The sequence below is a fragment of the Canis lupus genome, chromosome X (genome assembly GCF_048164855.1).
Source record: "Canis lupus baileyi chromosome X, mCanLup2.hap1, whole genome shotgun sequence".
Classification (NCBI taxonomy): Eukaryota; Metazoa; Chordata; class Mammalia; order Carnivora; family Canidae; genus Canis; species Canis lupus.
In genome coordinates, this window is record NC_132876.1 from 72,510,245 (window position 1) to 72,534,130 (window position 23,886).

The 23,886-nt window shown below is 37.4% G+C and overlaps 1 protein-coding gene and 1 non-coding gene across 2 annotated transcripts in view; one reads left to right on the forward strand and one right to left on the reverse strand.

Moving 5' to 3' along the window:
- The window catches only part of AR (androgen receptor), a 189,748-nt gene that overhangs the window by 85,202 nt on the left and 80,660 nt on the right, over positions 1-23,886 (reverse strand). The window contains exon 2 of the mRNA XM_072817957.1: positions 300-451. Coding sequence (XP_072674058.1) covers positions 300-451 — 152 coding nt within the window. The remainder of the gene's footprint in view (positions 1-299; positions 452-23,886) is intronic.
- On the forward strand, positions 18,627-18,733 carry LOC140628861 (U6 spliceosomal RNA). Its single transcript, XR_012026795.1, has one exon. It is a non-coding gene; the product is annotated as a U6 spliceosomal RNA (small nuclear RNA).

Consider the following 23,886-nt stretch of genomic DNA (forward strand, 5'->3'; position numbering starts at 1 on the left):
AGCACAGAAGAAATTAGATCTTTTCAAATCATTAACTATCTTCTATCCCTAGGACTGCCCCAGGCTCTAAGCACCAGACAGAACCACCTTCATCGACTACATTGCCTGTACTACCAAGGTGGCAAAAGCCAGGGGACCAGCAAATATAAAAACTTTCTTCTTTAGGTTCTTAGGTTCTTTGAGAGGGTCCTACCAGTGACCTTGCCTCCAAGATTATAAAGTCCTGGGCTCTGAAAGACTGGTGTCCCTATATATAAGATAAAGGAGAAAGGGAGAAAGTAGTGTGTAAGACCCCTTACCTTCAGCGGCTCTTTTAAAGAAGACTTTGCAGCTTCCACAAGTGAGAGCTCCATAGTGACAGCCAGAAGCTTCATCACCGCAGATCAGACAGGTCTTCTGAGGTGGAAAGTAATAGTCAATGGGTAGAACATGGTCCCTGGCAGTCTCCAAACTGGAAAGACACATGAGAAACAATGCAATACATGTCAGTGGCTGGCAGAGATAAGAGGACAGAAGTCTGAGGTCTTCAGGAGCAAACTTACACGTGTAAATTATTGTTTTTTATAAAATAAAATTACTCCTTACTTAATTGAGTGTGAATCTGATTTCCTGTCATGCGGGCAGAGCCTTTTTGGATCCTGATAAGGAATTCGAGAAGTTCTCTGGAACCAGCCACTCTCATGGGCTAAGTTTATATGAGGGAAGGATGAAGACAGAAACCCGAGGTTAAGGTATCTAACTTAAAGTGGTTCTGGCAACAATTTCAGAGCAGTTAAGTGGTATGAACACAGCTCTATGGCTTTACCTTATCCAAAGGGAGATCTAAGGCAAAAAAGTCTAAACAAAGCAGTCTGGTATGCTTTGCTCGAGTTCTCTGAGCCTCACTCTCACCTGTCAATAATATTGCTCATCCTATTGAGCTGTTGAGAGTGGCAGTATGAATTATATAAAAGGATAAAAAGCCTTTAAAATGAATACACAAGTGAGGGATCATGATTAGTGTCATCATACCAGTCTTAATTGTTCTATATTTCCCCCACTCCTTGACTTTCCTTAGTCATCTCTGTAGATCACATGGGCATCCTCTCACCTCCATTCTACAACACTGAGTAGCAGAATCCTTATGCCTGAGGGTTTTGTTGGGAAATGATACACAGTGATGCTGGAAATTTCTCAGATACCATCCCAACATGTGGCCATTAAAATACTCATAAGGTCCTTAGGCTAGGATGGAGCCTCAGGGGTCACCTAGTCTAAACTTCCTATCTCTAAGAAGGTCTGTGTCTGAGTCCTATCAGATGGATATGAAGGAGAGGGTCAGAAAAGCCAATCCTGTTTCATTTGAAACAAATGAAACATGGTTCTTCTAACCCAAGGTCAAATTTTTTTCTCTCCTATGCTCTCTGTCTCAGCATTCAGCAAAACCCAAGTGACATCCTGGGTTAATCTTCCAAAAGTAGATGACAATTGCCCATATTCTCATCTACAGGAATGCAGCCATACTTTTTATGAGCACTTCTTCCTTACTAAGAAAGGAAGGAAGGAAGGAAAATAAGCCTTAATGGCAGCCTATTTGCTGTGTTGGGTGATTTCTACACTTCAAAACAACTCTGGGAAATATTTTTTCCTCATTATTATATCATATGAAGAAAGACTCAGAGAGGTGAAGCCCAAAATGATTTGACAGCAAACCCAGGATATCTGGCTCCAAATCCAACACAGTTTCCATTACCCTATCATCTTCCTGCTACTCTTTCACTTTCTACACATGTCTCTTTGATTACCATGCTAAGCATAGTCATCAGAATTCAAACAAGCATGAAATGTTATCCTCCCTTGAATAATCATGGATCAGCCCTGGCAGGGCAAGAGCAAAGAAAATTTTCGCTTAGGCTATAGTTGACAAGTACTTTACCTCTAAGACACAAATATTAGCATTTATTCAAGTCCCCCCAAGTACAACAGAAGTCACTCAAAAAGTCTGGCTGATATGCAAACCCAGCAGCTGGCTATGGTGGCCTATCTTTTTCCTTCACAAGCTCTCCAGTTCCTAACTTGACTTTGGAAAGCCAGCAAGACTAGCAGAACCACAAGTTCCCCAGGAAAATAGCTCACTTCCCATATGTAAATGGGCCAAATGCTAAGAGCATCATTCCTTTGGCTAAAAATGTCATTTCCTCGGGTAAAAAATGTATCATTCATGAAGCAAGGAGAAGCAGCAGAAGTTTTTTGTTTTTATTTTTGTAAGTGTATTCATATTTTTCTTTTTTTGACTTCTGAAACTAATGTAAGCCATTCAAATAAAATAAAAAAGACATGTATTTAGGCACATTATGTGCCAGGCCATTTCATATGTATCAGGTTATTTAATCTCCCCCAAAGCCTTGCCAGGTAACTCCGTATCATCTCTGTATTGTAGGAAAGGAATTGATGTTAGGAAAATTGAGCTGGTTCAAGATCACTCATCTCCTAAGTGGAAATGCCAGATTCCATCCTAGGTAAGTCTGACTCCAAAGTGCCTATGACTAACCATGTTATAAAATTAAAGGTTGAAATTAGATAGACTCAACTCAACTCCTAGCACCTAGCCCTATGAACCAAGCAAAGGGCTAGGTGCTGGGAATATCATGATAATCAATATATTATTCTTGCCTCTAAGAAACCTACTATCTACCAGAGAAGACAGGAAGCAAGAAACTGTAAAATAACATAGTAGATAAAATAATAAAGCAGAATATAGGCTGCTACAGATGAGAAAGCACCTCAAAGACAAGAATGTTTTTTTAAAGGTATGAAGGTATATATGGGTAAATGAAATGATGATGATAATGACAGTAATTTTTATCATATAGCTGGAAAATAAACACTAGATATACAGTATAGAAACCTGCCTAAACAAGAGGTAGTTTTGAAAAGAGCCTTGAAGGAACAGAAATTTTCATCCATATTAAAATTTAAAATACAGTTCAAATTGTACAAACTAATTCAATTAATCAAATTTATGATCAATGCTTAAAGACTGAAAAAAGTCATCAATATTTTGGTTATAGATATGTTTAATAAAATGCACCATTTATGGAAATAACTATAGAAAAGGAGAAAGAAGGGGAGAAATAATAAAGACAGTTTGAGAATCTGAACTTTTCCTAATTACAACCCACTTTTTAAAAAAAGATTTTATTTATCAATGAGAGACAGAGAGAGAGAGAGAGGCAGAGGGAGAAGCAGGCTCCATGCAGGGAGCCCAACGTGGGACTCGATCCCGGGACTCCAGTATCACGCCCCCGGCCAAAGGCAGGCGCCAAACCGCCGAGCCACCCAGGGATCCCCACCACCCACTTTGACTAAAGGCCTGAGTACTTGCTAAGTTCTCCAGGCTGGTCTCCACCCGCCTGCCCCTCTTCTTTCTGGAAAAATATGTTGGATAGCGCTCTTACTGACTCTGACCTAGTGTAGACAAAAGGCACATTTCAATTCTGCCTCATGGGCTGACCTCTGGGCATTGGTAATGAAAATTGCAACAAGTGTCCCTATCCAGGTGTATATCCTAGAGAAACTCATGCACATTTGTACCAGGAAGCATGTGTGGGAATGATCATATCACTTTTATTTATAAAAGCAGAAAAGATAAACATCCGCTAAGAGGTAAAAGGATAAATTACAGTGCCCTCATTCAATAAATTACAATAAATAAATTCAGCAATGACAAGAAGAGAATACAACTACACATATGTAAATCCTACAAGCTAATGTTGCATAAAAGACATAAATTACAATAGCCTAAATATTATATGATTCCATGACATACAGTCCCCAAAAAAAGTGCAGAAGTAAACAATACATAATTTGGGAATATATATATATATTATATATAATATGTTTTAAGCATTTATATATATATATATATATATATATATATATGAAAATCATATACATCCAAGGGACTAATAAACCCCAATGTAGGATAGTGGTTACTTCTAAGGGGAGACTATGGTTAATGATATAAGGAAGGAGGATACAAGTTGATTTATGCATGCATTCAAAAATGTCTACTACATACCAGGCACTATTCTAGGTTCTGGAGTTAGAGCAATAAACAAAAGAAATGGTTTTAAAGTTCTTATTCTTTAATCAGGGCTCATGAGCTTTCATTTTATTATTATGCTGTATATCTAACTTATACAATGCATGCATTCATGCTTTCTATGGCTCTAACAGCACATTGTGAAAGAAAAAATAACCTGAGAAGTTTCTAACATCCTCCTAAATAGCAGCCTAAGCCCAAGTGCAAAAGTTTGCTTTGAGAACAAGTAAGTTCAGAATTTGCATGCCACATTTATATTTCTTGCCTCCCCTAGGTTACGTGCTCACTTATTATCCCTATGATGGACATTCAGTTTTGAGTCTGAAGGAAAAGCACTGCCACATAAAAAGGAACTTTCCCAAACCAGAATACCACTTGCTTTTCTTCAACAGTTTCACAATTAATTAAATAATCACTAGATTATTTAATTCTGGATCACTAGAAGCTAGGGGACTACAAATGCCAGCTCAACTATGGGGAACTTAGGCTCAGAAATTTTCAGCACCTAGCTATACTCAGTTTGTCTGTCTCTCAGACTTGAGAATACCTTAAAGGATCTGACTACTTTAAGCAAGTTCCCCAAGGACTGTGGAACCAAGATGAAATGCAAAAGTCACAGACTAGTTTTCCTTGTATGGAAGCTGAATGTCAGCTCAGCAGGGCTTTGGAGCCTGGCAGAGCTGGGCTGAAATCCTGTATCCACCACTGAACCTTGGTCCCAGTCATTAAGGCTCTCTGAACTCCATTTGTCTCATCTGGAGATGGGGCATACTTTCTAACCAAAAGGGCCTTTGTGAGAATTACATTAAATAGTACCTATCAAGCCCTTACTCCTGTGCCTGCCATATGATAGCTGCATTGTATATATAGGGTGCCTTCACCTTTTGCCTTATTATAATAAAGGGGGAAATGTCTAATATCCTTAAAATGAAAAAGATCATCTTTCTTGGCTATACAGTGCATTTAGAAAAAGGTAAATACAAGTGGAGAGATCAAGAATAAAAGGCTAGATGTGTAAAAGTGTTGTTTCCTGAGTCATTAATTTTAGCCATTCTGACTGGTGTGAGGTGGTATTTGATCATGGCTTTGATCTGTATTTTCCTGATGTTGAGAAATGTCAAGCATCTTTTCATGTGTCTGTAAGCCATCTAGATGTCTTCTTTGGACAAATGTCTGTTCATGTCTTCTGCCTATTTCTTACCTAGAATTTTTTTGTTTTAGGGGTGTTGAGTTTGATAAGTTCTTTATAGATTTTGGGTACTAGTTTTTTAACTGATAGACATTTGCAAATATCTTCTCTCATTCTGTAGGTTGCTTTTTAGTTTTGTTGACGGTTTCCTTTGCTGTGCAAAAGCTTTTTATCTTGATGGAAATCACAGTAGTCTTTGCCCTTTTATCACTTGCCTTTGGAGACATGTCTTGCCAGAAGTTGCTATGGCCGAGGCCAAAGAGGTTACTGCCTCTGTTCTCCTCTAGGAGTTTGATGGATTCCTGTCTCACAGGTCTCTCATCCATCTTGAGTTTTTTTTGTGTTTGTGTATGGTGTAAGAAAGGGGTCCAGTTTCATTCTTCTGCATGTGGCTGTTCAATTTTCCCAACACCATTTGTTGAAGAGACTTTTTTTCCAGTGGATATTCTTTCCTGTTTTGTCAAAGAGTAGTGGACCATAGAGTTGAGGGTCCATTTCTGGGTTCTCTGTTCTGTTCCATTGATCTATGGTTTCTTACTGTGCCAGTACCATGTTGTCTGGCTGATTACAGCTTTGTAATATAGCTTAAGTCGGGCATTGTGATGCCCAGCCTTGGTTTTCTTCTTCACCATTCCTTTGGCTATTTGGTCTTTTCTGGTTCTATTCAAACTTTATCATTGTTTGTTCTAGCTCTGTGAAAAATGCTGTTGTTATTTTGACAGCGATTGCACTGAATGTGTAGATTGCTTTGGGTAGTATAGACATTTTCACAATGTTTGTTCTTCCAATCCATGAGCATAGAAGGCTTTTCCATTTCCTTGTGTCTTCTTCAATTTCTTTCATAAATACTTTATAGTTTTCAGAATACAGATATTATACCTTTCATTAGCTTTATTCCTAGGTATCTTATTGTTTTTGGTGCGATTGCAAATGAGATCGATTCCTTGATTTCTCTTTCTGCCTCATTGTTATTGTATAGAAAGGTGCTTAACTTCTATCTATTGACTTTATATCAGGCGACTTTGCTGAATTCCTCTATCAGCTCTATTAATTTTGGACTGGAGTCTTTTTGGGTTTTCTACATGGAGGATCATGTTGGGTGCAAAGAGTGAGAATTTAACTTCTTCTTTGCCACTTTAGATGTCTTTTATTTCTTTTTGTTGTCTGACTCTTGAGGCTAGGACTTCCAATACTCTGTTGAACAACAGAGATGAGAATGGACATCCCTGATGTGTTCCTGATCTTAAGGGAAAGCTCTCAGTTTTTCCCTGTTGAGGAATGTATTCACTGTGGGTTTTTCATATATGATTTTTTATAATATTGAGGTATGTTCCCTCTATCCCTACACTGCAGAGAGGTTTTATCAAGAAAGGATACTGTATTTTGCCAAGTGCTCTTTCTGCTTCTATTTAGAAGATCATATGGTTCTTGTCCTTTCTTTTATTAATGTAGTGTAAAACATCAATTAGTTTGTGGATGTTGAAACACCACTGCAACCTAGGAAAAAATTCCACTTGGTTGTGGTGAGTAACCTTTTTCATGTACTGTTGGATCCTATTAGCTAGTATCTTGGTGAGGATTTTTGTATATGTGTTCATCATGGATATTGTTCTGTAATTCTCCTTTTTGGTGGGGTCTTTGATTTTAGGATCAAGGTAATGCTGCCCTTAGAGAATGAGTTTGGAAGTTTTCCCTCATTTCTACTTTTTGAAACAGTTTCAGAGGAATAGATATTAATTATTTAAATGTTTGGTAGAATTCTGCTGGGAGGCCATCTGGGACTCTATAAACTTGTTTCTTGGAGATTTTTGATTACTGATTCAGTTTGTTTGGTGGTTACATGTCTGTTCAGGTTTTCTATTTCTTCCTATTTCAGTTTGGGTAGCTTATATATTTCTAGGAATGAATCCATTTCTTCCAAATTGTCTAATTTGTTGGCATATAATTGCTTATAATATACTCTTATAATTCTCTTTATTTCTTCAGTGATGGTTGTGATCTCTCTTCTTTCATTCATGATTTTGTTAATTTCGATTTTTTCTTTTTGATAAGTTTGGCTAGAGGTTTATTGATCTTATTTATTCTTTCAAACAACCAGCTCCTAGTTTCGTTGATCTTTTCTACGTTTTTTTTTTTTTAATTTCTATTTCAGGTCTAATCTTTATTATTTCTGTTCTCCTGCTGGATTTAGGCTTTGTTATTGTTTTAACAGCTCCTTAAGGTTTAAGGTTAGGTTGTGTATTTGAGACTTCTTATTTCTTGAGAAAGACTTGTATTGCTATATACTTCCCTCTTAGGATCACCTTTGCTGTATTTCAAAGGTTCTGAAGTATTGTGTTATCTTTTTCATTTGATTCCATGTATTTTTAAAATTCTTCTTTAATTTCCTGGTTGATCCATTCATTCTTTAGTAGTATGCTCTTTATTCTCCATGTATTTGTACATTTTTTCTTCCAGTTTTTTCCAATTTTTTTTCTTGTAGTTGATTTTAAGTTTTAAAGCATTGTGGTCTGGGTTCTTGGGTGCCTCAGTCAGTTAAACCATCTGCCTTTGGCTCAGGTCATGATTTCAGGGTCCTGAGATCAAGCCCCACATTGGGCTTCCTGCTCAGCAGGGAGTCTGCTTCTCCTTCACCTCTGTCCCCCACCCCCAACTCATGCTGTCACTCTCAAATAAATAAATAAAATCTTTCAAAAAATAAAGCATTGTGGTCTGAAAATGCACGGAATAATCTCAATATTTTTGTACCTGGTAAGACCTGATTTGTGACCCAGCATGCGATCTATTCTGGAGAATTTTCCATGTGCACTGGAGAAGAATGAGTATTCTGTTGCTTTGGGAAGAACTGCTCTGAATATATCTATGAAGTCATTTGCTCCAGTTGTCATTCAATGCCCTTGGTTAGATCTGTCCATTGCTGTGAGTGGGGTGTTAAATCCCATATCATTGCATTATTATCAATGAGTTTCTTTTATCTTTGTTATTAATTGGTTTATATATTTGGTTGCTCCCAAATTAGGGGCATAAATATTTACAATTGCTAGTTTTCAATTGTTAGACCCTTTATTTATCCTTTATTTATTATGATATAATATCCTTCGTCATCTCTTATTACAATCTTTGGTTTAAAATCTAGTTTGTCTGGTATAAAGATGGCTGATCCAACTTTCTTTTATTTTATTTTCTACTAGCATGATAAATGGTTCTCCACCTCCTAATCTTCAATCTGGTGGTGTCTTTGGGTCTAAAATGAGTCTCTTGTAAGTAGTATATCTTGTTTTTTTAAAATCCAATTTGATACGCCATGTCTTTTGACTGAAGCATTTAGTCTGTTTACATTCAGAGTAATTATTGAAGGATATGAAGTTAGTGTTATTGTGTTCCTATAGATTGTCTCTGTTTCTTTCTGGTCTTTGTTATTTTGGGCTCTCTCTTCCCTCAAAGAATTCCCTTTAATATTTCTTTCAGGGCCCATTTAGTGTTCATAAATTCCTTTAGTTTTTGTTTGTCCTGGAAACTCTTTATCTCCCCTTCTGTTCTGAATGACAGCCTTGCTGAATACAGTATTCTTGGCTGCATATTTTTCCCACTTAACACGTTAAATATATCATGCTAGTCCTTTCTGGCCTGCCACGTCTCTGTGGACAGGTCTGTTGCCAGCCTAGCCTTAAGCATCTACCCTTGTAGGATAAGGACCACTTGTCCCGAGCTGCTTTCAGGATTTTCTCTTTATTTTTGAAACTTGCAAGTTTCACTATTATATGTCAAGGTGTTGACCTATTTTTATTGATTTTGGGGGGGGGGTGTCTCTGTGTCCACTGAACTTCTATGCCTGTTTCCTTTACCAGATTAGGGAAGTTCTCAGTTACGATTTGTTCAAATAAACCTTCTGTCCCTTTCTCCCACTATTCGTCTTCTGGGACCTCTATTATTCAGATATTATTTTACTTTACTGAATTCCTGATTTCTCGAAGTCTTCCTTTGTGATTCAATAGTTGTCTTTCTTTTCTTCTTCCTTATTCTCTATTATTTTGCCTTCTACATCACTGACTCTCTCTTGCCTGTTTTATCCTCAATGTTAAAGCCTCCATTTTTTACTTCATCTCAGTTATAACATTTTTAATTTTAGCCTGATTAGATTTACTTCTTTGATTTCTACAGTAAAGGATTCTCTAGTGTCTTCTATGCTTTTTTTGAAGTCCAGCTAGTACTTTTATAATCGTTGTTTTAAATTCTAGTTTAGTCATCTTACTATTGATTATATCCCTGGTGGTGACTATTATGTCTTGTTCTTTCTTTTGCAGAGAGTTTCTCTGTTTAGTCATTGTTTTCAGAAAAGAAAGGAAGAAAAGATTAAAAAAGGAAAAAAGAAACCACCACCAACCTCAGAACGTATTTCTGGTATGCTGTGTATACTCTGCTGTTGTGTGTTGGCTGCTCTCTTCCACTGGTCCTTTATCTACAGAGTTCCTCCTAGCTTGTTGTGGGGAGTATTTGGACCTTTAAGTAGGTGTACTTCGATTTGTTTGTGAAAATAAGCTTTGCATCTGCCACGTACTTTTACTCCAACTAGTAGACTCTTTCCTTAATCCTCAGATCTTCTCCCTAGCTGTTCAAAATAGTTGAATGTTGATCTAGCTATACTCAAGGACCTGGTAAATTTAGGGTACCCCTGATACTCCACCATCTTAACTCTAGAAGCCCTTTAATCCTGTTTTATTGTTTTAAGGTAGGTGGTGATGTCCTCACTTGAATTACTGATTTTGCCATGAGTCTTCTCTCTTTTTTTAGTCAGTCTAATGGTTCATCAAGTTTGTTGATATTTTCAAAGAAGTAACTTTTGATTTCATTGATTCTTCCTATCCTCTATCCAATTTATCACCCCTCTAATCTTTTTAAATATTTCTTCATGCTTTGTTTTTATTTTGCTTTTTTTAGTTTCCTAAAATGAACAGTTGTTGATTTGATATTTTTTTCTTTGTTAATATAGGTGTCTTAACCTGTTCTGGCTTTTACAACAAAATACCACAGACAGGGTGGCCTATAAACAACATAAATTTATTTCTCACAGTTCTAGAGGCAGGAAGTCTGAGATCAGGGTGCCAGCATTGTTGTGTGAGGACCCTCTTCCAATATGCAGACTTCTCCTTATGTCCTCACATGGTAGAAAGGCAAGCAAGCTCTAATCACTTTCTTTTATAAAAGCAATAATCACATTCATGAGGATGCCACTTCATGATCTCAGTACCTCCCAAAGGTGTCACTTCCTAATACCATCACATTGGGCATTAGGATTTCAATATACGAATTTGCAAGGAGACTACATTCAGGCAGCTGCATTAAGCAATTATAACTATAAATTCCCTGTAGGTACTGCTTTAACTTATCTGTATCCCATAAAGTTTGGTATAGTATATTTTTACTGTTACTCACCTCAAGAATTTTCTCATTTCTCCTTTGATTTATTCTTCGATCCACTGCTTATTTAGTAGTGTGTTATTTAGCACTACATACACATTTGTGAGTTTGACATAGTTCCTTCTGCTATTGATTTCTAATTACTTCCATGTGATCAGAGAACATATAGTAATTTTTCTTGAGTAAATACACTTCACTTCAGATTGTTGCTGACTTTGTTTCCTTTCCAGAGCTCTGGAGAGATTGATTTTCACAATTTTTGCTAGTATGTTTGTTGTTCTTATGAAAAGAGTTTTATGACAGTCTTCATTCTACCATTGTGGAAGTCTTCCTTACATTCCAAAAGCCATGTTATGTTTCACATGCTACAAAAATCACTCCCACCCCAACACACGCACACACACACACACACACACATACACACTCATCATGTGTCATGAAAGGAAGAAGAAACATCACTTATACCATTCATTCATCCATTCAAAAAATCATATCATTCATACATTATGAAGGGAGAGCTCTGCTAAATGATGGGTCTGTAGAGAAAGGCACAGCCCCTGTTTGGAAAGGAGTTTTCACAGGCTCTTTTTGGGCTAATATAAGTGCACAAATGGTTAATGCAATGTATAGGAAGGAAAATATTATAAAAGGGGCCAAGATGGTTATTACTATAGGAAGAGAAAATTGTGTGCTTTGGTGGGGTACTATAAAATAATGCCTACCAGGTACTAAAATCTTAATACTAATCTAGCTAGGTGTCTTACATACTTGTCAAACATACTCTGGAATAGGTTGGATGAGGATGCCATGATTCTAATGTATTCTTGAGCCACAGACCTGATATGAAGAGACAAGTATGAATAGAAAAATTACTTATCGCTATGTATCAGTTATAGGCCTACTGGTGATTTACATTTTCCTGTAGTTTATATGAACTGACAAACATGCCAGGACAGCTTGAAGGGTGGCAGTAAGACTGTTTTAATCAGTGTGCCTTACCAAAATGACCAAGCTGTCCTTTTCTCCTGGAACCACTTTCAGAAATGGGGCTGAACAGATGAAGGCTTATTACAGTCATGTCCTTACATCTCCCAAGCCACATCTGCTGTATTCTGTGAGCCAAAATCTTTCCAATGGCTTCTTAGTCATCTTAGTCAATCAGCCACGCAACAACTAGCCAGATTCCTTTCTGCAGTGTCATCTAATCTGAGGGATGAGAGATTTTTCCACATTCTTTGCTTCCAGAATCCATTACCAAAACAAACAAACAAACAAAACAAAACAAAAAAGCAGGAAATGAGAAAACAGGTTGTTTTTAATTTACATGTTAAATCTTACTGGACCAATAGTTTCTTCACATCCTCCATTTGAACTTCTGATACTAGAGACTGAGGGCTTACTGTGTAATGGGCGGTACTGTCAAAGATGCTTGATCCTTACAACTACTATTGCAGGATATGCAGATTATGTCCATTTTATAATGAGAAGCCAGAAGTACAGAGACATTTAATAATTTCTTCAAGATTACAGAGCTAGTTAAAGTAGAAGATCAAGGATTTAATGCATGTCTGGCTAACTCAAAAACCTATGCTTTATCTACCATGCTTTATAGCATTGCACTGTCATTGACTGTCAAGGCTGGATGGTTCTCATAGTTCATCTAGCCCAGTATTTTTCACCTTTGGGTGCATGGTAAAATCTTTAGGGGAGATTCCACATCCCCCTGCCATTCTGATTTAATTGAATTTTTAAAAAAGATTTGTTTTTTATTTATTTATTCATGAGAGACATAGAGAAAGAGGCAGAGACATAGGCAGAGGGAGAAGCAGGCTCCATGCAGGAAGCCTGATGTGGGACTTGATTCCAGCACTCCAGGATCACGCCCTGAGCCAAAGGCAGATGCTCAATCACTGAGCCACTCAGGCGTCCCTGATTTATTGAATTAAGATGGGATCCAGGCATCCAATTTTTTAAAAAAGTTGATGTTTATGATGATAATGTCCAATCAGGGATTAAAACCACTGCTTTAGTCTCTTTTATTGTTCAGGGAAAATTTGGGAACCAGAAAATGAGAGAATTGACTAGAAGAAACAGTTTCCTAGAGTTAGGCCTGAGACTAGAAGCCAGGTGTTATAACTACTATACCAGAGTTCTGTTGAAGAGCAATTATTTACTCACATTCTGTAGACTAAATTTTCCAGTGCCTAGAATATGCGAGTCAATGGGTGGAGACTTGGTGGCTCAGTCAGTTAAGCATCTGACTCTTGGTTTCAACTCAGTTCATGATCTTGGGGTCCTGGGATTGAGCTTCATGTCAGGCTCCTCCTTCAGTGGGGAGTCTTCTTGTCTCCCTCTCTCTCTGCCCCTCCCACCACAACTCTCTCTCTGTCTCTCTCTCTCTGTCTCTCTGTCTCTCTCTCTCTATATATATATGTACATACATATATATACACACACGTATGTACATATATATCCAAGATAAAAAATAAATCTTTAAAAAAAAGAGTCAACCTATGAAAAATCTATATGATGACCAACATCAAATTGTCACTCGGCTATAGCCCAGAAATCTCTGAGAAAATACTAATAGCATTAAGTAGCAACCACAAAAATGGATCTCATCCATTATGGAACTACTCTCTTGCTGGAAAGAAATAAACAAATATTTATTGAGTGTCCCACCATGTGGGAGGCACTGTGAAGCACTTAGAATGCATTAAGAAACAAAGACACAAATATCGCTGTCCCTTATCCAACATCTGGTCTGAGGAGATTTACTGCTATACAGAGCAAAGGTTTCAGAGTCCTATTTTACACAGAAGGCCAATGAAGCTCAGAGTTAAAGGCATTTTCTAGTAAGTTGCACTGCAGTATTACAAAAGGCTTTGGGAGAAGAAATACTCAGTTTGAACCCTACTACTACTTATCACTAGCCATGTAACACTGGGCACAAGATGAACCTAGCCTCCTTACCATCAGTTTTTTTTTTTTTAATCTACAACATGAGGAAAACAATGTATCAGCCTCAAAGGGGTTTTTTGACAAATGTATGAGAAAATGCATAGAAAAAGGTCTAGTACAGTCAAAATAAATTGTCATTTCTCCCCATTTTCCTCATTCCATCGCAACTTTCAATTGGGACTAGAGTCCAGGGCATCTGACTCCCAGTCCAGTAAGCTCTGCAATACACCATACTGCCTCTTCCTCTGTCTGACATTGCAAATGAAGTCAGAAAATCAGCAGCCACTACTATCACTTGTACAAAATTTGTGAAAGCACTAAATAAAATACAATTCTATCTTTAAAGTCACACAATAGGGCAGCCTGGGTGGCTCAGTGGTTTAGCGCCATCTTCAACCCAGGACCTAATCCTGGAGACCTGGGATCAAGTCCCACGTCGGGCTCCCTGCATGGAGCCTGCTTCTCCCTCTGCCTGTGTCTCTGCCTCTCTCTCTCTCTCTCTCTCTCTCTCTCTCTCTGTCTCTCATGAATGAATAAATAATTTTTTTAAAAAAAATAAAAATATAAAGTCACACAATGTAGTTTAAGAAATGTGAAAAGTGTTCAGTCAAGTGTCTGAGCACTTCACAAACCAAGAAAAGAAAGATAACATCATGTGAACAGACATAACTCAGGTAGTAATGAAATGCTGATGAGATTCCAAGTTCCGTCCACAATCTGAAATCCAAAATGAGACATTTTATGTTGGTTCAAAGAACCTACAGAAACTAGGAAAACAGCCTCAATGATACTCACCAGCAATAGGGTTTACCTTGTTTCTTAAACACACCAAGAGTAAGGCCTGATCCAAGACCAAGTACTAACTTGATACTTAGGAAAAGTGTCCTGCTCCCCAACATGTGATATTGATTTTGACTGTGGGGACAGGGGGCTATTGGCAGAAAATAAAAATCCCCTATCCCATGTCACTGCAGTACATATCGTAACATATGGCCCAATAATAACTGATATTTACTATGCAGCTGTATGTCCCAGCTACTATACTACATTCTACATAACTTAACCTCATTTAATCTTTACAACAAATTAATGAGGTATGCACCATCACTCCCATTTTATAGAAGAGAGCACTGAGGTCCAGAAACCTTAAGCCCAAAATCCATAGGCAGCAAATGATGGCTATAAGATCTAAACTCAAGTCTTTCTGATTCCACGATCAATTTTTTTGATGAGTTTCTCACAGTGGATAGCAGTTCCCAGTGACTCAATCCAGAAAGCCATGAATTATTCTGGATATAATGTAATAATATACTTCCTCAATGTGTTTCACCTACCATCACCATTAAGTCAATCAGTGACTAGTATCCGTTAATTTACTGCCTAAATAATACCTGCCCCATCCCCACACACAACCTTACCTTCAAAATAATGGCAACATTCTTATTGAAGTTTTTCTTTTTGTCTGATCTTCTTCAATCCATAAGTTACACAGGACCCCAGAGGAATTCTTTCTAAAACATCTGCTCCTGTAACTCTTCTCCTTAAGACTTTCAAAAAATAATTCCCTATGGTCTACAGTGGTGGCTAATTCACAGATGCCTCAGAATCCCCCGAGGAGCTATAGAGCTCTGATCCCACCCTAACTTAGCTCAGAGTTGTCTGAATCTGAAGCTACAGGTGAGACCTGAGTATCCATCATTTTATGAAATGCTTAAGTGATCTTAGGCAAGCACTAAAAATCTCTTGGCCAACAGGATACAAATTCAAAGCATTAGCTTGGCATTCAAGGCCTACTTATAGCTCCTTACCTCTTCAACAAACTTTCTCATGTGCCCTTCGAGCTGTACCACGCTGTTTCAGTTCTTTAGTCTTAATTCTATTTCACTCCTTTGTATTTCTGCTCACATAGTCATTCCCTCTAACTGAAATGACCTTGCACTGCTCCCAACTATTTGTCTCCCTTACCACATTATCTCATAACTCAGGTCCCAGCCCAGGACACCATTACCTACTCCATGAAGCCCTTCTTGACTCTGTATCTCTTAGCTAGAATATGATCACCCCCCCCAACTTGTACAGTTTTCTTTCAGAACATCAATAATGTCTCATATCACAAAAAATCTATGTATGTATCTGTTTCCCATCCATCATGGGGACTTCATAGATGAATTTCCAGTGTCTAGCCTAGATACTGCCTAAGTACCTCCCACTAAACTCACCTTCTTTCTTTCCTCCTTGATTTACTCTTGAGCCTCACAACAAAGTTTGAAAACAGCCATCTTACCTTTTAAACAACATCTCAATTTGAAGGCCAAGATAGATCCTAAACAACTTTTGAGTCCTAATTAGGACATTGTTAAACTATACCAGATAAATGAAAACCTTTCTATAAAAATACCAAATATTGGTACGCTTGGAGGTGGCTCAGCGGTTGAGCGTCTGCCTTTGGTTCAGGGCCTGATCCCGGGGTCCTGAGATCGAGTTCCATATCGGGCTCCCTATGAGGACCCTGCTTCTCCCTCTGCCTATGTCTCTGCGCCTCTCTCTCTCTCTCTCTCTCTCTCTCTCTCTGTGTCTCTCATGGATGAATAAATAAATTTTTTAAAAATACCAGATAGTTAATATCTATTTGATCATAGTATCTCCCACTTCCTGCCTACAAGTTCTTCCTCATATCTAATCCAAATCCCTGAGATTATTGTTTTCCTTTGTCCTCAATAGAAATGGTGAACAGCTCCTTGACATACTCTTACCTTGCCTTACTTTCTTTCTATATTACAGTTAAACACAGAGTCAAACAAATGTATTCTAGGATAAAGCCTGAGAAGGAAAATGTGTCATACTTGGCATCTTTTTGAACTAGGTGAAAGTGAAGTGGTAAAGAGCTGATGAAACTGTCATTGTTAGATAAACATAGACGAATCATTCAACTCTATGAACAAGCTCCTTCCATTTTGCAAAGTGATCATGTGGACTCTGACACAGTACCTTCCTCGTTCCCCTTTCCTATTATTATGAACGGATAAGCTGCTGTCAGACAGAGCCTGCTTTCCCTTATCCCTGGCCACTGTTTACTTTCTTCACAGTTTCTGTTCTGGAATATGCTTTTGTATGCTAGTCTAGGAGTTGGAAGCCTCAGATTCCATCATAAATCGTGATACTAACTTGCTGCCATAACCTTGGACCAAACACTTTTTATTTTGACCCTTAGTTTTCTCATCTTATAAAACCTGCATTAGCAGAGCACTTCAAGTACATAAAGCACACTGATACATGTTTATCTCATGAGATCTGCATAACCATTCTATAAGGCAAACAAATGAGCCAGAGAAAGTTTGGGGAGGTTAAGTAAGTTGTCTAAGGTAGAGCAGCTAGAAAGTAGTAAGGTTGTAATCTGAACTCTGGTTTTAATTCCTAATCTGGCACTCTTTCTATTATACCAAACTGCCCTCTGGTAGCTCTATATACCATAAACCAGGCACCTTTAGATTAGTGATACAATGATGAAAAAGTCAGATGCTTCCATTTGGGGGGGGGTGCATGAAACAAGCATAGAAAGACTAAAAAATAAAAATACATAAATAAATAAATAAATAAATAAATAAATAAATAAATAACTAAAAAATAATTTCAGATATCAATAAGTACAGCAGAGTAAGGAGATACACAGTTGACTGAGAATTATCTTATTTCATCTCCCCCACAACCCTGCCATATAGAAATTTTCATTAACCACTATTCTCCAGATGATCAAAAGAAGACAGAGGAGCTAAGCTAAGCCAGTGAGTAACAGAGCTGAGCCTAGACACAGTAACTTCTGACTGTGTGCTCCATGCTTCTTCTATTTTGCTGCTTTACTCCTGGTACTAGATTTCTAGGCCTCCATGATTCGGTCTCCAAATGACTGACTCTTGAGTACTTGGTTCAATAATGCCCTATCTCTGAAGGTGGATGGGATATAGGCTAAATGCTCTGTGATTGCGAGATCAGGAGCACCAGACAGCTTTCAAAGCAGAACCAGGTTGTTAGTTGATTCACTTGTATATCTCTATCAATTCCTTGAGAGTAGCATAATTTTTTTGTTTACTGTTCTACCCCCAGTGCCTAGCACATGGCTTGGCTCCTAAGTAGTGTTTGTTAAATATTTACTGAATCCAGTGGTGCCTCTGTGGCTCAGTTGTTTAGGCAGCCAACTTTTAGGCTCAGCTCAGGTTATGATGTCATGCGTTGTGGGATCAAGCCCCGTATGGGGTTGCAAGCTCAGGAGGGAATCTGCTTGAAGACTCTCTCCCTCTGCCCCTCCTTTTACTCATGCGAGCACTTGTGCTCTCTCTTTCTCTCCAATAAATAAATAAACCTTTGAAAACTATTTACTGAACCTGTAAATGAATGAATGAATGAATGAACTAATGAGAATACAAATTAACATAGCTTAAAGAAAACTAGGTTGGTGTGTTCCTGGCAAAGGAGCTAAAATACCCTTAACCTCCCCTGAGAAGCAAGCTTCAGCTGCTTTCTCCCAGGAATAAACAAGGCATGACAAAAAGCCAGGTAGGAGCTGACATCAGAAGGTGAGAAAAGGAAACAACCAGCATAACCAGATAACTTGAAAATGAAATGCCCCCTCTAAGAAGTAGTTAGGAGAGGACAGTGATAGAATTTTCTTCCTCTCTCAGCTCTGGAAAGCTATATTTTGTTCTCCATACTTCTTAGGCAATGAGGATTAGTGGATCTGAAATGTCGTTCTTGCTTCCTGCAGTTTGGAAATTGAAAAGGGCAGTATTCTATCTGATGAGGACTGGAGTGGTCTGGAGACCTTTCACAAGGTTATGTAATACTTGGCTGCCTGGGGCCCTGTGCTCCTCTTTCATTAAATGTCCTAAACACAATCAATCAATCAATCAAGCAATCAATCTTCTAAACACAATTTGCCTAGATGCTTGTGCTATACACATATAAAAACAGAGTGTTCTCGTGTTCACTTCAGCAGCACATATACCAAAATTGGAACATTATAGAGAAGATTAGCATGGCCCCTGTGCAAGGATGATATGCAAATTAGTGAAGCGTCCCATATTAAAAAACAAAACAGGGTAGCCTGGATGGCTCAGCGATTTAGCGCCACCTTCGGCCTAGGGTGTGATTCTAGAGACCCAGGATCGAGTCCCACGTCAGGCTCCCTGCATGGAGCCTGCTTCTTCCTCTGCCTGTGTTTCTGCCTCTCTGTGTCTCTGTGTCTCTCATGAATAAATAAATAAAATCTTAAAAAAAATAAAAAAATAAAAAACAAAACAGTGGTCTCTGGACATCTACAACTGACTTGAATAGAGACAAAAATTACCCATGTAAAGAAAGAAAGCTAGTATTTGCTTAACACCATATGCCAGCACTGTGATACCTATAGTCACACATATTGAGCAACTACAGTTCCCATCTATGAAGTGGAGATAGTCACAATACCTACCCACCTGGTTGTTATGTCGATTTTTAAAAAAAGATTTATTTATTTATTCATGAGAGACACAGACTGAGAGATAGAGAGGCAGAGACATAGGCAGAGGGAGAAGCAGGCTCCTCACAGGGAGCCCGATGCAGGACTCGATCCTGGATCCCGGGATCATGACCTGAGCCAAAGGCAGGCACTCAACCACTGAGCCAGCCAGGCATCCCCGTTATGTGGATTAAGTGAGCTAATTCACATTAGATGTTCTGCAAGTACATGTAATATGCTCTGAGTAACAAAATAAGGTGCTACAGTACACCATCACTATCATAATCATCATTATTATCATTGTCACCATCATCTATGTACAGTGTATATTTTAGGTGCTTCCATATCAATTATCATAATGTATCCTCTCCACACCCTTGCCTGGTAGAAATGATAGATGAAGAAAACTAAAGCAAGCTGAGACCATAGTAACTTGTCTAAGTTTCTGCAACTGGGAAGAAACACATCAAGACATAACAGGTAGGGGCACCTGTGTGGCTCAGTCAGTTAAGCGTCCAACTCTTGGTTTTGGCTAAGATCATGATCTCAAGGTCATGAGATCAAGCCCCGTGTCAGGCTATGCATTTAGCATGAAGTCTGCTTAGGATTCTTTAGGTCTTCCTCTCCCTCCTCCTCTACCTCTCCTCCCTCACTCAAATGAAATCTTAAAAAATAAAAAGAAAAAAGAACTAACAGGTATATCCATTTGATTATTCCTTCACTGTATACACACAAGGTCAAAATAAACCCAAATAAACCACAACTAATAATAGATATTCAGAAATCCTGGATGTTTTACATTAATACCATTTGTACACCAGTGTTGGAAGAAAATGTAATTCTATCTTAAAATTCTGTCTTTATTCCTAGATAAGCAAACAGTTGTGGATAAAGCTGAAAAGAAAAACCCAATAAGAATATTGTTTGGGATTTGGAAGGGAAAAAACATGCTTTTATAAAAGTGTAAGCAAAATTAGAAGTTTTAATATAAGATATGCTAAAGTTCATTTATGCTTAAGGAAGAAGCACATTTTTATAATGAGCCCCTTTAACCATGGAACTGGTTTCTTATAGATTTGTATATAGGTAACAAAATTGCCACATTATATATTTGCTATAGCTCATTGTCTTTATCAAAGCCTTCACGCTCATTCAAAAGGTGGCAACTGAATTCTTCTATGGGCCAGGGATACAGATAGGAGGCAGCAGACCCTGTTTCTTAAAGTCACCACAGGCTAAAGCAGTTATTAAAACATAATTTGAAAAAATTCATAATGAGAATAATACAGAGTGATGTAAAAACATGGTAGTGGGGGATAACACAATCTTTAATGGTTTCATTGAGCTGTAATTTACATCCATAAAGTTCACCATTTAAATAAACAATAAGTATACATATAATTTAATGTTTTTTTAACATATTTACAGAGTTGTACAAATGTCATCACTACCTAATTCCAGAAAATTTCATCACTCGAGAACAAAGCCCCATACTCACTAGCAGTCACTCCCATCCTCCCCTTCCTGGTGCCTCTGTGAACCTCATTTACTTTATGTCTCAATGAAATTGGCCTATTCTGGCCATTTTATATAAATGAAATCATAAATATATGGCCATTCATGACTGGCTCCCTTCATTTAGCATGATGCTTTCAAGATTCATCCATGTTGTAGCAAGTATTGATACTTCATTCCTTTTAATGAATGAGTTAGATTTTATCACAAGGATATACCACCTTTTGTCTATCTATTCATCAATTAGTGGACATTTGGGTTGTTTCTACCTTTTGGCTGACATTAATAAAGCTGTCATAAACATTGAGAAGTTTTTATGTGGATATAATGCTTCCAATTATCTCGTATACAAGGTCATTTTTAGATATGATTTTCAAACATGCTCTCCCTTTCTGTAGGTTGGGTTTTCACTTTCTTGACTATAAAATTTGCAATACAAAAAACTTGGTCTACTCTGGAAAATGTTTAATGTTCACTTGAGAAGACTTTGTTTTCTCCTACTGTTGAGTGGTATACTCAATAGATATCTATTAGTTCTACCATAATACTTCTTAGCACCATCCATGCCACTGCAAATGGCAAGATTTCATTTTTCATGGCTGAGTAATGTTTCATTATATATATGTACCACCTCTTCTTCATCCATTCATCAGCCAATGGACACTTGTGCTCTTTCCATAATTTGTCTACTATAGGTAATGCTGCTATAAACACAGGGCTGCATATATACCTTTGAATCAGTACTCTTGTGTTCTTTGGGTAAATACCTAGTAGTGCAATTGCTGGTTCATAGGGCAGTTCTATTTTTAAATTTTGAGTAACATCCATACTGTTTTCCAGAGTGGCTGGACCAGTTTGTATTCCCACCAAAATTGTAAGAGGGTTCCCTTTTCTCTGTACCCTCACCAACACCTGTTGTTTCCTGTGTTGTTAATTTTAGCCATTCTGACAAGGGTGAGGTAATCTCATTGTAGTTTTGATTTGTATTTCCCTGATTATCAGTGATGTTAAGCATTTTTTCATATGTCTGTAAGCCATGGAGGTATCTTCTTTGTAAAAATGTCTATGTCTTCTGACAATTTTTAACTGGATTATTTGGTTTTGGGGTGTAGAGTTTTAGAACGTCCTTGTATATTTTGGATACTAACCCTCTATCAGATATCTTACTTGCAAATATCTTCTATTTCATAGGTTGTCTTCTAGTTTTGTTGCTTGTTTCCTTCAGTATGTAGAAGCTTTTTATTTTTATATAGTCCCAATAGTTTATTTTTGCCTTTGATTCCCTTGTCTCAGGAGACATATCTAATAAGAACTTTCTGTAGCTAAGGCCAAAGAGGTTACTGCCTGTGTTCTCCTCTAGGATTTTGATGGTTTCAGGTGTCACATTTAGGTCTTTAATCAATTTTGAGTTTATTTTTGTGTTTAGTGGTCCAGTTTCATTCTTTCGCATGTTACTGTCCAGTTTTCCCAAAACCATTTGTTAAAGAGACTGACTTTTTCCCATTGGATATTCTTTCCTGCATTGTCAACTATTAATTGACCATATAGGTGTAGGTTCATTTCTGGGTTCTCTAATCTGTTTCATTGATCTATGTGTCCATTTTTGTGCCGGTATCATACTGTTTTGATCACTACAGCTTTGTCATATAACTTGAAGTCTGGAATTATGCCTCCAGCTTTTTTTTTTCTATCTCAAGGTTGCTGTGAGTATTCAGTCTTTTGTGGTTCCAACAAATTTTAGGATTGCTTGTTCTAGTTCCATGAAAAATGTTGTTGGTATTTTGATAGAGATTTCATTAAATGTGTAGATTGCTTTGGGGAGTATAGGCATTTTAACAATATTTATTTTGCCAATCCATGAGCATGGAATGTTTCTCCATTTCTTTGTTGTCATCTTTAATTTTTTTCATCAGGGTTTTACAGTCTTCAGAGTATAGGTCTTTTACCTCTTTAGTTAGTCCTAGGTATCTTATCATTTTGGTGTAATAGTAAATGGGATTGTTTTCTTAATTTCTCTTTCTGCTGCTGCCTTATTGGTGTACAGAAATTCAACAGATTTCTATATGTTCATTTTGTATCCTGCAACTTCAGTGAATTTGTTTATCAGTTCTAGTGGTTTTTTGGTGGAATCTTTTAGGTTTTCTGTATAGAGAATCATGTCATCTGCAAACAGTGAAATTTTTACTTCTTCCTTCCTGATTTGGATGCCTTTTATTTCTTTTTGTTGTCTGAGTGCTGGGGCTAGGCCTTCCAATACTATGTATAATAACAGTTGAGAGGGTGAAAATCCCTGTCTTGTTGCTGACCATAGAGGAAGAGCTCTCAGTTGTTCCCTATTGAGGATGGTATTAGCTGTGGGTTTTTCACAGATAGCCTTTACTATCCTGAGGTATAACTCAGTCGGAGAAAGACAAATACCATGTGATTTCACTCATATATGGAATTTAAGAAACAAAACAAATGAACATAGGTGGAGATGATAGATAGATGATAGATAGATAGATAGATAGATAGATAGATAGATAGATAAATAGAAGATAGACAGATGATAGATAGATGATAGATAGATAGATACCAAGAAACGGACACTTGTTATAGAGAACAAGCGTATGGTTACCATACATGGGTGGGGATGGGTAAAATAGATGATAGGAATTAAGGAGTGCACCTGTTGTGATAAGTACTGGATATCATATGGCAGTGGTGAATCACATCTGAAACTAGTATTACATTGTATATTAACTAACTACAATTTAAAACAAAAAAAGATGTCTATTAGGTGTAGCTATTTTATTTTATTTTATTTCATTATTCAAGTCTTCTATTTTATTGCTGATCTGTCTAGCTGTTCCATATAATGAATAGAACTTCCCAACTATTATTGTTGGGAACTACTTCCCAACTACTTTTCTATATTTTGTTGCATATATTTATACCTGTTATATCTTCTTGATTGATTGATCCTTAATTATTACAGTATGTCCTTTATCTCTAATAATAGTTTTGTCTTAAAGTTTATTTTGATTAAAATTAATAGTAGCCATTTCAGGCTCTCTTTTGGTTACTGTTTGCATGAAATATCTTTTTCCACTCTTTCACTTTTAACCTATTTGTGTCTTAGAATCCAAAGTGAGTCATCTATAAACAGCATATATGTATACCTTGTTTTATTTATCTGTGATGAAAATCTCACTTTTTTATTTATTTACTTATTGTCATTTAATGTTA